This window comes from Engystomops pustulosus, chromosome 5 (genome assembly GCF_040894005.1).
Source record: "Engystomops pustulosus chromosome 5, aEngPut4.maternal, whole genome shotgun sequence".
Taxonomy (NCBI): Eukaryota; Metazoa; Chordata; class Amphibia; order Anura; family Leptodactylidae; genus Engystomops; species Engystomops pustulosus.
This window is the reverse complement of record NC_092415.1, coordinates 156,190,248-156,206,422: the sequence shown is the minus strand read 5'-3', so window position 1 is coordinate 156,206,422 and position 16,175 is coordinate 156,190,248. Positions and strand designations below refer to the sequence as shown.

Genomic DNA, 16,175 nt, shown 5'->3' with positions numbered 1-16,175 from the left:
TGTTTGTTTTTTTATTTTCTCCTTCTTTTACCAAGTACTGGTTCAGGTTAGCTAAGGTTTGTTACTTAGGCTGGATTCACACGACCGCAAGGGGGACGTATATACAGCCGACGTATATACAGCTGACGTACATACGGCCGATATACGTCCCCCATAGACGGCAATGGGCGTAAGGCGCCCTACGGGAGCGGTGCGGTGCCGACATGTCCTATTTTTTCAGGGCATACGGCGCCGTGCGCCATGTATCCCTATGGAGAGAGGCGGGGGTGAGCAGCGCTCTCCCCCTCCTCCTCTCCCCGCGCGCTGCCGTGTGCCCGCCGTGCTACGATACGGCGGGCACCGGTCGTGTGAATCCAGCCTTAGTCTGGGTTCCCTGTTAGACAGTTTTAATAAATGTTGAATGCTATATCTTTATGATGGTACATGTTATATTAGCACATATATAATAAAAAGTAACTAGAGGAAACCCTTATTTTGCTAATATTTTTTAGTAAATTAAAACTAAACGAGAATAAATATCCATAAATTGTATTTCACCATTTATATTGCTGCATGTATTGTTCAACTTGACTTGTCCTCTGTAAGGGGAATTGGTTAGTCTGTCAAAACATTCAAGGAAAGTACCTGCCCTCTTCTTCCTTCCTGCTCTTTGTGAGGATATTTACATATAATTATTCTTATCTTTCTATAATATAGGGTTTTAAGCACCACTTAGAAGAAGTCAGTGGTAAACCTGAAGAATAACAAACTGCTTCTACATTGAAAGGGGATCGTTCACTACTGTCAACTCCAAATCTTTTACTACAAATTGTTCAAAAGATTTTGGTGTTGCTTCTGAGTAGTCAATGTCATTTCCTGATCTTAGAGATGCAAGGAGCCAAGCGGTGCTCATTAGGCCTTGTCAAATAAGTGGTCCTGGATAGGAGCGGTCCTTCTCCCGCTCATTGACTGCAAAATGCTGAAAATATTGATATTCATTGTTAATTGGGGGCTACAGAAAAAATTGCAGCTATGCCAGGATTTCTCAATAAATGTTGATCTAAACTTTAATCTTTCTAGTAGAGTTTCATATGATTAAAAACCTCGCTCCTCCTTCGCCACTGGCCACCGAATACATCAGAAGGGTCCAGGCTCCTGATATATCAAGCGGCAATCAAATGTGGGACCTGTGTCGTAGAATTGCGCTATTGCCAGCAACCATTCAGGCTTGAACGGGCACAGGCAATAGCAAGTCTGCAGACGTGGGGCAGGAACACCCTGCTGCGGCTTATTACACTGCCCTCCATGTCCACTCGGCGTTGAGGTGGCGTTGAGGGGAACATTATAATAATACTTTTCGGTTCTCTGGGCATTGTGATTATTTCATGGCTTGGACGCCTTGCCATTCCATTTCCTCTCTATAGGAGCTGTTGGAGATTGCCCATCACATCGCTCAGATTTCTCCAACAGTTCCATAGCATAGAATGAAGCAGCAGGCATGCATGCTTAATAATCATAATTGATATTTATATAGCGCCATCACATTCTGTAGCGCTTTACAAATCATAGGGTAAATATACAAATAAAATAATACATTACAGAGTACAAACAGTGATATGGACTCCTGCCTATAGTAAGAACGAGGTCCAATTCTTGTCATCCCCTGGCCTGTGGATAGAGGATAACTTAAATACCTGGGACAACCCCTTTAACTCAATTAACCATGTATTTACTTTTTAAACATTTTAGTTTAGTTATTTTAGTTAGTTTAGTTACCAGTGGTTGTCTTACATTTTGTCAATGACTGATCTGTCTTCTGTTAGTGATTTATTTTACATTTAATCTCATATTAAAGTGCTAAGATCCTTAAATCAGACTGGCACAGGGTTCACCCTTCATGAGGGATGCCTATACATAGTGACTGACATCTTCTTGTGTACACGCACTCACCCAGCGGGAGGCTGCCATTCATCGTGTACAGGCCGCAGAGCCCACTCTTGAGACTCTTGCTCTGAGAAGAGACAAGTGAATATTTATATAAGTAATTACAAGTACATTCTCCTCAATTTATATGAAATTACATTTCAATCATCTCGGGCGCTCTTTATCTTTCACATGCTGACAGACAGTGGCAGATTGAATGGCGTGAAAAAGTCCACATTAAGATTTGATTATACTATATTATACAGCCATTACACTTCTATCTTATGTATTAAATCCAAAAAAACCTTGGTGGTCTGTCTAATGAGTTCAACTAGCAGCTTCATAGGGACCTATGATACTTTAAAGGGAACCTGTTATCAGTAGCCCTATTTCTGGGTCCCCCATGTCCCTTATAGAGAATAGTGTGCACATTGTCAATGTGTTTTTACAGTAAAATTTGTTTGTTTTTTTTAAGTAAAAAAAGATATGTTATATCAAACTTTACCTAGCTGACTGAAGAGCAATGGGAGTGGCCAGTGAGGAGCAGTCCCCCCCCCTACCCCACCCTTGGAAAACTGCTCCATCATGCTTCATTTCAAATTAAAAAAAAGAAACCACCCATGTCCCCCATATGTGTCCCCTCCCCCCCATTGCTTTCTCTAGTCATTACGTCATATGTGTAGGCACGTCCCTTCGTCCTCTTCGCACTAATTGTGTCAGGCAATTCTCCAGGAGATGCACCAACTCCGTAGTGAGTTGCATACCCGCCTCACTGCCTAGCAACACCAAGCATAGTGTGGATGCGTGGATGGATTTGGAGACTGGGCAGCCGGCTCCACATCTTCTGTGCATGTTCATCCGTGACGTAATCAGGGCAAAGGGGTGTGCCTACATGTATGATGTATTGACTGAGGGAAGCAACGGAGGAGGAGATATAGGGTACATGGGAGGTTTTTTTAATTTGAAACGGACGCACAACGGAGTGGTTTCCCGAGGGTGGGGGAGGAACTGGCCACACCCATGGCACAAGGGACTGCCACCTGGGTAAAGTTTGATATAACTTATCTTTTTAGGCTAGTTTTACTATAAAAACACCTTGACAATGTGCACACTATTCTTATGAGGGACATAGGGGAGCCAGAAAAAGGGCTCCTGATGACAGCTTCCCTTTAAATGGGTTTTAGAGGTTAAAAATAGTGTTAACCTAGCCTAAGACTCCATAAACTCCACGATCACTCAAAGTTTTGGCTCAGTCACACAGAGTGTCATCAAAACATATATGGGGCAAAATTAAGAAACCCCTTCACTGCCAAAATTATCCCCTTGATGTTATCCAGCACATACATACCCATTAATCTACTAAAATATACATCCATAAATGTCTACAGTTTATAAAATGTATAGACTTCATGATATTGTGTGATTATTATATCATTATATTATCATTACATTTTCTCATAAGTCACCCCAGGCTAAATAGGTATTCCGGTCTTAACTCTTTGTGACACTGGAACCCGCGTTTATCTTGACAATGTGGGTTCATTGAGTCTAGCCGAGTATGTCCATTCTAATCTCTTAATCACCTCACATACTATTAGCATACAAGGTCCATTGGAACAGTCCCATATTTTGTGCTCTGTCCTGCTGTCCCATCCAGTGTAATGTATGCCCCAGGACATCAACTCTTATCAGTTATGGAATACAGCTATGTCAGGTTTCTCCACTTTAACTGTGCCTCACATGCTACTATGTGTAGTGGATACGGCAGGCACAATGTGATGATGTCACCCTGCCTGCCGGCTTCGGTAGTACACACAGCAGAAGAGAAGAGGAGAGAATAGCTACAGCGAGGGAATAATATTGAGGCTTCTTTTATATCAGAATATTTTGGGGAAGGATAATATGCAGAGGCCCACAGATATTGCTGCCCCAAATTGTGCCAGTCTAAGCAGTCTATGCCCTGCTGTGCACCAGGCTAGTGTAATGAGTTACATGCTGACAGGAGAATGTCTGTACCTAGGGAATATATAAATTCTGTCAGGATAAAACAAGTGCTTGAGTCCTCCCAGTGCATTACTGGAACCACTCAGTAACCAACATCTGTCAGGCAGCTGTACCTCTGCGAGGCTAATAATACTGAAAGGTGCTAGGAGCTTCCATTTTGCTGGCGGAGCTGAAAACACAGCAGATTAAATGGAATAGCCATTTAGAGGGACAGGGCTAATTATGAAAGAGGGATAGATGATTGTAGTGGCCATATGTTTGCTTGTCTCCATGACTAAATGACATTCTGGCAGCCGTTTGCTTTCTAGCACAATGGTTTTATGTCTGATACTGTTTCCATGAGAGTGAGAAGCATGCATGGATATTATTTGTGCGGAATAAATGTGTCATTAAATATTCACACATGGAACAATGCTTATTGGCATATGAATACTGTTTACTTTATGGGATGACACCTTTCTACCTACAGCTAAGGAATTCAGGTTTCACTGCAGTTAGAAGGACTTTTCCATCTTCTGCCACCTACAGCATTATGGGAATAAAGTGTCTTCATTTGCTGATTGTTGGACCATGGATCCTACAAGGTGCTAGAGAGAAGCTGCGATTGTAGGCGCCTAGATGCAACTGTATACTTTTAAGCAACGTGCAGGTACTATGTTGTAGGTGTCTGTACAGCACCTTGACCCAAGTGGCACTGTGTGCACAGAAATCCTGCACTGCCACTTCTTCATTTTTGTACTGGTGACCAGGGTGTTATAGCTTAGAAACTACAATGTCTCTCCCCCTTTATTGCAGCCCCCCAATATACAGTTTGTAACACTAAATCTTGAGTGCCACCACCGCCCCTCTGCTCTTCTATAGTTTATGTAGCCTGATACGGATCTTACTCCCTTCAAAATGCCCTATGTGTTTGCCTTACTTTTCTCTTTGTCTACAGCCTTTTGGATTTCCCCTAAAAAGACTTGGAAAAATCCTAGGAAGCATTTTATTAAAGAGCCGTCTAGAATAAATCATTCTTTTTATTGGCCCCAGGTAGTATAAAAACAAACCTGTTTATACTTGAGTATAAGCCGACCCAAATATAAGCTAAGGCACCTAACATCACCACAAAAAATTGGGAAACCATATTTACTGTTAACTGTTTACACTTTTTAAAGGTGGAAAAAAATTGAATACTGCTGTCTGGTTTTCAAAAAAAAAAAAAAATTACCTGATATATTTACATACATTTCTGCAAATGGATGTTATTAAAAAATGTACCTGTATGAAGATAATTTCCCATAAATTTAGCCATGTTGTACATGGATATGACCACCTCTGCTGGAGTAATCACACAAAAAAACTAATAATTTTTGCATATGTAATGGCAAGGAGTTACTTCATGTCCCACAAACGTCCTCTGGTAATAAACCCTGAATCCAGGTGGTCAGCCAGAGCTCAATAGCGCATGTCTGACCACCTCTGCCAGAGTGTGGAGGTGGTGGTATCCAAGTATAGGTATCTAGCTTTTAAGGTACAACATAGGGACATCTATGGTAAATTATCTTCACACAGGAACATGTGATTGAAGAAATCTTTGTATGTGGCTGATGAATTAAATTAAATGTGAATGCCGAGATGAATGTACCCCTTTATGCTACTTGTATAATATACATTTTTGCCCATATAATACACTGTCTGTAGAGGATAGTGTTGCTGATGCTGTGGCCTTTTAAGGCGCTATGATGTTATTTTATGGAATACTTAATTATCTGTGGAGATTTAAGATGTAAGTAGCTGACAATTTAGAGTTTATGGAACAAGAATCATTTCTGAAGCTCATTTTCTTTGCCCATGATACATAGTGTCTTTTTCGTTATCGATATTCTTTGTTCGTCGTGTTGATTTAGCTTAAAAGCTTATAAATTTACAAGCACGTTGTACCAGTGTGACCTTAATTTGGCAGAAAGCTCCTTCATTTAGGAAAGGAAATTAAAGCGTATTAAAGATAATGGAAATTCAAAGTGGAAGTGGATATAGCTATGTGTATAATTATTCCTCTAGCAAAATAAAAAGATGCTTTTCCAGAAAGAATTTGTTTTAAGCTATTTTGGGCACACTTATATTAAAGGAAAACAACCACTTAGGTAGTCATGAAATAAACTAAATTACAAATTTACATACAGCACTGGCTTTTCTTCCTTATAACGGGGCATATCTTCATTAGGCTTTATACAGCTGTAACGCGGTAAAAAATTATGTTTAAACACATGCTATTTAGTGGCGGCACTCTTTTGCATGTTACACTGGCGGCACGGCGCTCTTTCCTTTCCTAATTATGCACGCCTACTGCGTGCAGTCATATACATTCACTCGCTCCTATCACGCAGTTTCACATAAAAGAGCGCCAGGCCACCTGTGTGACGTGCAGAGGAGTACCCGGCGCTACTTAACATATTTTTTTTATTTGTGATACAGCTATATAAAGCCTAATGAAGACATGCCCCATTATAAGGAAGAAAAGCCCAACCGATCTATCTATATACTATGTATAGTTTACTTCATGACTCCTTAAGTTGTAGTTTTCCTTCAAAATGTGCAAGCTGCAATCTTTTGTGTGCTGATCTGTATTTTTATTACGGATCTATTAATAGAGCTTCCTTAACACTTCATCAAGTATGTATAGGGCCACATTAAAAACAATTAATGTTTATATTATGACAGTGATGGGCAACCTTTTGAGCTTGGTGTGTCAAAATTCGCCAAAAAACCGAGCATAACTCGGGTGGTGTGTCACCTTGACAAAAAAACATAATTTTGTTATATTTATAGTTTAAATAACTATATGTATGTAATATGTATAATTATTTAACTTCTAGGGTTCTTTAACCCTAGGTTGTCTGATTTATCCTACCATGTACTGCCATACTACAGTATGGTAGTATATGGGGATTTTCCACATCATCTATTTATTACAATGTGGAAATAGCACATTGTAATAGATCGGTTACAATCGGACAGGTGTGGAAATGCTTAGTAACCTGCAAACTTTCAGTCATGAAAGTTCACAGGTTATAGTGAGGGCGCAGGCGCCGCTGTCCACATCTCCTTCATGAGGAGCAAAATAATCGCAATGTCTGGCGATTTGCAAGGCGTTGCGATTATTTCAGGGCTTGTACATCACAAAACTGACACACAAGCCCTGATGACTGTCTTTCATCATACAGTGCACTGACATTACTCACTGTATGATGTGAGTGGCAGGTTGTCCTCCCTCATCCCTGCTGTGGAGATGGTCAGTGTAGAGGTGGCAGAGGTACAGTGAGGTACACTGACAGAGGTGGCAGAGGTACAGTGAGGTACACTGGCAGAGGTACAGTGAGGTACACTGGCAGAGGTACAGTGAGGTACAGTGGCAGAGGTACAGTGAGGTACAGTGGCAGAGGTGGCAGAGGTACAGTGAGGTACACTGACAGAGGTGGCAGAGGTACAGTGAGGTACACTGGCAGAGGTACAGTGAGGTACACTGGCAGAGGTGGCAGAGGTACAGTGAGGTACACTGACAGAGGTGGCAGAGGTACAGTGAGGTACACTGACAGAGGTGGCAGAGGTACAGTGAGGTACACTGGCAGAGGTACAGTGAGGTACAGTGGCAGAGGTACAGTGAGGTACACTGACAGAGGTGGCAGAGGTACAGTAAGGTACACTGGCAGAGGTACAGTGAGGTACACTGGCAAAGGTACAGTGAGGTACACTGGCAGAGGTACAGTGAGGTACACTGACATTACTCACTGTATGATGGGAGTAGTTGTCCTCCCTGGTCCCTGCTCTGGAGCTGGTCAGTGTAGAGGTGGCAGCTGCTGGGACATCACACATGGCAGCAGCAGTGTAGCCTCTGTCTGTACTGCGACCCTCCCCCCTCCACAACACAACTAGGAGCTGCAGGGGAGTCTCCTATGGCCGGGTCACCTCTCCTGCTGTGCCCCGGGATGACACACAGCTCACACAGGGGGAGGAAGAGGAGGAGGGGGAACAACTAGGAGCTGCAGAGCAGTCTGCTATGGCCGGGTCACCTCTCCTGCTGTGACCCGTTCTGATACCTGGAGACACGAGGCACAGCTCACACAGGGGGGAGTGGCCGGCCCAGGGGAGGAGGAGGAGGGGGGAGTGCTGACAGTATCTCAGCCTCTGCTACTGCACCGCTACTCAGCTGTGTAGGAGCCGAGGATGAAACTCCCGGGCGGCCGCGTGTCAGTGAAAATGGCTACGCGTGTCAGCACTGACACGCGTGTCATAGGTTCGCCATCACTGTACTATGATATGCAGATCTTCATTGAAGCTGATGAACTCAGGGCATATATACGAGGTCCAGTGCATGCACAACTGTTCTTTCGCAGCTCAAGTGAAGATCAAGTTCTGAGCACCAAAAATGAGAGTTCATATAGGATTATTTGGGACACTAAGCTATTTTCATTGGATGATCAGAATAGTGGTATAGTGCTATAAGAATGCTGCAGATGCATCGAATTTATAAGTCATAGTATTGAGCATTGTGAAAGTGTGATTTTTGGCCTAAATGAATGTATTTTCCAAAAGAAATTCATAAGTTTCTAAATCACACTTCCATTTTGATTTAACCCATGTGAAACACTAAAAGGGTTAATAGATGTAATAGAAGTTGTTTAACATATGTAGAGGGATAGTTTCTATAGTGGGGTAACTTATGGGGTTTTACTATTATTTAGGCCTTTCAAAGTCACTTGACAGCTGAGTTTGTGGGATATTCATGAAAATGAGAAAAATCGGACCTAAAGTTCTAAGCCTCATAACATCCTAGAAAAATGAGGACACTTAAAAAACTGTGTCATCATTAAGCAGAAATTTCAGAAGTGTTAGTTAGTTACCAAGATTTTTGGGTAGTTTATCTTCCTGGAAAGCAGAACATTTCAAACTTTGAAATTGAAGAATTCTTACGAACATTTGCCAAATTTCCTTTTTTTTTCTGAACGAAATACAGAACTTATCACTTAAATTGTTCAAGTAACATGAAGTACAATGGGTCGCGTTACTCACTTTTGTTGGTGTTTGCACCTTTTTTGGGGAATGCAGGGCTTGGACAGGTATTTATCAGGTGTCTCTGCTGGGATTTTGGCGCACGCTATCCTTTTTGCGCTGACTTCCATGCGACACAGATTGGCGGGGTGTGCTGTCGGACGATCCGACTGATTCGGACTGAGTGCGGGATTTAACTTTCAAATTGTGTCGCAAGCCCAAGCACTTACATGCACCACTTAAAAGATGGTGAACTCTGTCGGACCTGAGCAGGGAAGCGACACATGCAGGATATCGGGCGCATGATCTTAGTGAATGGCGGCAGAGTGCATTATTGTTGCACAATGCACTTTCTGTGAAATTGCGTGGGAATGTAAGAAAATGTGCCCCAATCTCAAAATCACTGGGATATGTTAATGCTATCTGAAGTTATAACCAATTATTATGACACATGTCAGATTCTAAACATGGAGTCTGGTCATTAAAATGAAAACAAGCGTTGGTGATAAGGGGTTAAACTTCTCCACAACAGTATCACGGACTTGCCTAGTGTGTTCCTTGGACTTTATGATGCTCTCTGTACTTTAACCCCTTAGCGCTAGTATGGCGCAGAGTCCTGCTATTAGCAGTCAGCGCTGTACTAGGGCGGCGTTGTGCCAATGCCAGTTTGACTCTGCACCGGAGCCAAGCCGCAGGGTGTCAGCGGTAATCTACTGCTAACACCCCTGAGTAACACCCGCAGTCTGAATGAACTCCCATCACAGGTGTTAACCCTTTAAATGGCTGCAGGGATATTCCCCCTACTCGATTGGCGTCCCCCCACAGTGTTTTCAGGGGGGTGCCGATCATTGCTATGGTAACCCCGGGGCCTGAGCCAAAGCCCCGGGGCTGTCAATAGTAAATCCCTGAAAAATAGAACGAGACACGGGCGGCGCCCCTAGTGCAATAGGTCACTTATAAGTGAGATGAGATGTTAGAGAGTATCTGCTCACCTGAAGACACCTTGGGGCACATTTACTTACCCGGCCCATTCGCGATCCAGCGGCGCGTTCTCTGCACAGGATTCGGGTCCGGCTGGGATTTAAGATGGTAGTTCCTCCGCCGTCCACCAGGTGGCGCTGCAGCGCCGAAAATAATCTTAACGCCCCGGAATGCACCATCCCATAGAAGATGAAGGTGAGCGCTCCCCGAGCGACACATTTTCGGTTTTTAAATGCGGCGGTTTTTCCGAATACGTCGGGTTTTCGTTCGGCCACGCCCCCCCGATTTCTGTCGCGCGCATGCCGGCCCCGATGCGCCACAATCCGATCGCGTGCGCCAAAAACCCGGGGCAATTCATGTACAAGCGGCGCAAATCGGAAATATTCGGGTAACACGTCGGGAAAACGCGAATCGGGCCCTTAGTAAATGACCCCCCTTGTGTCTTATGCGTCTAGAGTAGATACTTTTTGTTCTCCGGTAGCTGTGGCTCGGGTGTGCTGCGTCTTCCCGGGGTCCGGTACAGTGGTAGTGCCGGATAGGAAATCACAGGGATGTATAGGTTTGAAAAAACCGGGTTGGTATAAGACGCGCTGCCCCAATTGAGTTGTATCCGACACGGTAGTGGAGTGCAAGGTATTATTTATTTAGAGGATAAAAAGGACTACGCGTTTCGGGGGTGGTCTACCCCCTTCCTCAGGTCCGTGATAATTGCTAGGCAAAACAACATGATAAAACAACAAACATAGTTTTTATCATGTTGTTTTGCCTAGCAATTATCACGGACCTGAGGAAGGGGGTAGACCACCCCCGAAACGCGTAGTCCTTTTTATCCTCTAAATAAATAATACCTTGCACTCCACTACCGTGTCGGATACAACTCAATTGGGGCAGCGCGTCTTATACCAACATGGTTTTTTCAAACCTATACATCCCTGTGAATAGTAAATCCCTGTAAGGTTCTGTTACATACGGGACCTTACAGGCACAGTGTCAGCCTATGCATCAGCATGGGCTGACAGTGCGAATACCCTGCAATATATTAGTATTGCAGGGTATTATAATGAACAAGTAAACGAACGATTGCTTGTTCATGTCCCATAATGGCACAAGTAAAAAAAGTTGTTTTTTTTTTTAAAAAGTGAAAAAAAGTTTTACATAGAAATAAATGAATCAAAAAGCCCCATTACATATTACACTTACATATACAACAAAAAGTAAGAATTATCATAGAAACCCCACACGTTTTGTATTGTCAAGTCCGTAATGACCCATACAATAAAACAAAATCATTATTATACCAGCATGAACATCAGAAAAAAATTATTTTAAAAAACACCAAAAATGATGATATTTACTTTTTATTGCATTTTTAATGGGACAATATAGGTACTGTATATGTACTTGAGTATAAGCTGAGTTTTTCAGCACAAAAAATGTGCTCTAAAACCCTAACTCGGCTTATACTCGAGTCAAGAAAAAAAATTGTACTCCCCTTCCGATGAGGCTCCTCCCCTTTTATTAAAAACAGTAATGATCTCCAAAAAATTCTGAAATCTCCGTGAAAATATAGGAAACCTATGTTAAAGTTGGAAGTAGCGTGAGACATCAAAATAAATTTTACAGACATTTAAAAAATTATGAAAATGTAAAGCAGACATATGGGAAATGTTATAATCAATTAATGTAGGTGGTAAAACTGTTCCTGAAAACTAGATGATTTTGAAAATGGCAAATTTTTCTAAAAGTTTTGCGTTTATTTTTTTCATTTTTTTAAAATAAATAATCAGCCAAAATTTACCACTAAAAGGCAGTACAATATGTGACGAAAAACAATCTTAAAATCACTTAACTTTTGAACACTTTTACTAAGTAATAACCATATAAAGTGAAGCAGGTCAGAATACAAAAAATGGGGCTGAGCCTTAGGCTGGCGCCACACGTAGCGCTTTGTCTGCGCTTGCAAACGCAGATAAAGTCGCACCCACCGGGGTGGGCCTCGGCCCGATCGCATCGGCGTTTCTATGGAAACGCCTGCGATCAGGAACGAGCCGCCGGTATTTCGCGTTATTAACGCAAAACACCGGCGGCTCTTTCCCGATCGCAGGCGTTTCTATAGAAATGCTGATGCAATCGGCCCGAGGCCCGCCCCGGTGGGTGCAACTTTGTTTGCGTTTGCAAGTGCAGACAAAGCGCTACGTGTGGCGCCGGCCTTAAGCTAAAAAATGGTTACGTACTGAAGGGGTTAAACAGAACCCTGAGACTATCACAGAGAAGGTGTCGTTATACGGAGACTTGATTACACACAGGAGGATTATATTTATCAGCATCATGTTGTAGAAACATCATATGTGGTTGTTCTATGTTGTTTCTGGAATTTCCAAACTGCATGTGGACATTTAAAGTTGGCCCAAGGAGAAATCAATATAACTTTTTTTGCCCTTCATAGAAAGTCTCAAGTATAATTATCATCCTGGGAAAAATTTTATGCCAATTTTTTATATGCTGGTCATAATGTCAGAACTAGAATAAATCAGTTTCTTAGTTATTTGTATTTCTTCATGGGTGTTAACAAATTTGGCCATTTAAAAGTTCACCAACCCAAAGCTGCAGATGTTTGGCTCAAATGTACAAGAGAGACCTGACATTTTCTATCCACGCACTGCATTGTCACTTCCAGAATAGCAACAAGTGGATACTCGGTCATTGGATTTATCAGTGTAATAGATGATCTGGTTAATAACTAAAGCTGTAAGATCCCAGACCTGTCTAGTGTAGTAAACGAAGGCAGAAAAATGTCTTGTCTTGAAAATGAAGCATCTGGGAGAAGATCCCTATATATGTCTGAGACCTACAGCCGGTACGGCACGTAAATGGCAATATGTGTATATAACATTGCAGGGGAAAAAGTTTGCACTTCATTCATTTTTCTTATAATCCGCATATTATTTGCTATTGAACAATGAATATTTTTCATGTATTGTTGTAAACGTGGTCAGGAGTCATCAGTATATTTCCTGCTGTTTTGTGTATTCCTGTTTTATCCAAAGAATCTTTTTTGTTTTCAGCTGCCACATTACATGAATGAAACAACCTTGCTCATCTACTGCGGTGGGCTTTCATCCTGAAGTCTGCTGAACTAAACAACATTACTTTGTCTCTAGTAATACGCATTGGCTTTTAAAAGTATTACTCTGACCTTGAGCTTGCAGTTTGTAGTCTCCCCTCCACCCCCATTGTGTTTTATGAACCTGATTCTTACTTGATAAAACTGCATGTTCCTATCTAATGTCCTATCCGGGCAATATATGAACACTGTTTGCAGATGTAATCAATCCTGACCTTGTTTGTTGCATCTGATGCCACGCTCCATACTGTATAGAAGGTTAGTGCCGTGTCTTGTTAAAGGAATAACACACACAGAGGATATTAAAGAAGTAAATCCATGTACAGGCAGTCCTCTAGGTATCAGACTGTAATAAGCTGTAAGGTGTCTGTAATGAAGTTTTATTGATAATCCTTGGTCCCATTACAGCAAAAAATGTTGAAACTCCAATTGTCACTGGGGCAAAAAAAATGTTTTCTCTGGATCTACAATTATAAAATATACAGTTTCGACTTACATACAAATTCAGCTTAAGAACAAACCTATGGAACATATCTTGTTTGTAATCTGGAGACTGCCTGTATTAATGTCTCTGGTAATACTCCTGCATCTGTTTTCAATGGGACATGTAATACATGCTAACACACTTTATTAGCTTGTTTCTCCATATAGACAACCAGTTTTGCGGTGAAAAATGGGTTAGGGCCCATTTTCTTGCATTTCTTTTTCATGAACAAGAATCCACATTTTATCTTGAACAAGAAAACTCATCCATTAATCATGTATTACCATGTCTTCATCTTTTGGAACACCGTCATAACTCTTCAAACTCTCAATTCCACTGTGAATTTTTTGTGACTCTATTGTCTTTAGACTCTACTAATGGCACTTTCTGTAGATGAGTACTTCTTGCCCGTGTCGCTGCTTGTAGCACATTGCATTTGTCATCTCCCTCTTCCCTTCCATTCCCTCCTTTCTTCTCCATTTTGCCTTCATCTGTCAGGCTTTTGAGGGGTAGACTTCAAAGAGCTATAACTTCTGAACCACAGATACACAGTTCTGTTATCATTTTAAAGAGAATTGTCCATTTAATATCACATATTGTGTTTCTTAGTGCTACTGAAGCCGAAATATCCACAGTTAAATTGACAATTGGTAGTGGGAGCTGTGTATGAAAATCGCACTCCTAATTCCAACTTTAACTTTGGATATTTTCAGTTCTGTGGCACCGAGAAATAAACCCTACTTCAAAAAAGGCAGAAAAATCATGCTAAGGCTTATTTGCAGGCAAAACTATACCACTTTTCCTGTATTTCACAATAGAAGTATAAACCAGGGTTCAGTGTATTCCCTGAGCATATCCTGAGATGCTTGGCAGATGGGAGCATCCTTTTTGCCTGTCTCTATGTCCGCCCACTATACGTCGTATACTGTGGGAAACATAGGATGAAAAGATGCAGCAAGCAGCATCTCTCCATCCTAATCTCTCCTGCTGAGTGACGTATACACTCAGCGGAGGCCATAATAGCCTATAGGGGACGGATGCAACTGTATTGTATCCATACCCAGCCTCTGTTGAGTGTAAACTCTGGGAGGTCCATAGTAATGTTAATATAACGACAGTTATCATTCGGGAGATTCCCACTTTTAGGGTGGAGGAGACAAAATGAAGGACGTATTCCCACTGTTTGAGGATATAAGGACACGCTGGAAATCCAACCACCATATCTTTTCAACATCTGCAACATTGTGTGAATGTAGCTTTCCTATTAAAAAATTATTGTCATTCTGCCCTTCTGAAGATGATGGGGAAATAGCAGAAAATAAGTGTCATCTAATCATCGTCTGCTACATTAAACATGGGTGACCGATTCTTTGGTGCTACTGAAATAAATACCGTGGAAGCGTGAATGGATCATTTATAACAGTGTCCCCTCAGCAGTGGAAAGTTAGACTTTTATATTGTGGTAGTGGTGACTTGCTCTTGCTGTTACATAATTACAACTCCCACTTTGCTGGGTCCTATCTTTAGGGGGCTCTTTGGAAATGCATTAAAATAACTAGTTGTTTCTGCCACATGTGATATATTTCATAATGCAAATGAAAGGCCTCTCTTTCCATCCTGTGGATCATTCTTTGTGGTTCACCTTGTGAGCTGATTTCCTGCTCTGTCTCTTTTGATTCATGGGTTATGTCTGAGACCAGATTAATTCCCATCGAGGATTGCATTGCTATGACAGGTGCACTCTGACAGTCGTGATCCATGTGATGAGGATGATAATAGAAAAATGCATGTTATTGTTACTATCTCTCCCTTTCCTGTCTCTGGTCCAGATTGTGCTATAAAGCAAATATTTATTGCGTCTTTTGTGATGGGAAAAGAAACACTTCTGCTTTATTTTAGTTATTGACTATAAATTTAGCGCTTTTTTGAGTAGCAAAAAAAAGCACACTAACTAAAGTATAAATTTTAAAGCAATATCGGTGACTTATATTTCTCTAGGACAGGCATATAGCCTATGAGCTAAGGGAAAGCCTGGTGATTTTAGAAATCCCATATCTTTTTCATTCAGTGTGAAGTACAGGCGGTCCCCTACTTAAGAACACTCGACTTGCGTACGACCCCTAGTTACAAACGGACCACTGGATATTGGTAATTTATTGTATTTTAATCATAGGCTACAATAAACAACAGTAACAGTTATCACAGGTGTCTGTAATGAAGATTTATTGTTAATCCTGATTCTTATGACAACCCAACAGTTTTAAAATCTAATTGTCACAGAGACCAAAAAAAGTTCTGGCTGGGATTACAATTATAAAATACACAGTTCCAACTTACATACAAATTCAACTTAAGAACAAACCTACAGACCCTATCTTGTATGTAACCTGGGGACTGCCTGTATGTCCTTTGGTAACTCGGATGTCACTTCCTCAATTAAGCACCTGATATAAACAACTTTTTGTGAATCTGAAACCACAGTAGCCTTTCAGACTCATTAGCATAATTTTAAACATTGATTTCAGAGGGAAGGAGGCCATGGATAAGAAATCTAAGAAAATTACCACAGTCAGTGTCTGGATCTATGAGTAAGCGTCCCTGGTTTATCATACTTGATTTTGATCGAAGATTTTCTTCCTTCCCCCGAGA

The 16,175-nt window shown here is 41.5% G+C and overlaps 1 protein-coding gene across 4 annotated transcripts in view; it reads left to right on the top strand.

Moving 5' to 3' along the window:
• Positions 1–16,175, top strand: part of ANO10 (anoctamin 10) — a 176,530-nt gene that overhangs the window by 56,429 nt on the left and 103,926 nt on the right. The window contains exon 13 of one of the 4 annotated variants that reach the window (XM_072153529.1): positions 697–759. The exons of the other annotated variants lie outside the window; for them this stretch is intronic. Coding sequence (XP_072009630.1) covers positions 697–744 — 48 coding nt within the window. The 3' untranslated portion in view covers positions 745–759. Of the gene's footprint in view, positions 1–696; positions 760–16,175 lie in introns of those variants that run through there. 4 annotated transcript variants of the gene reach the window in all.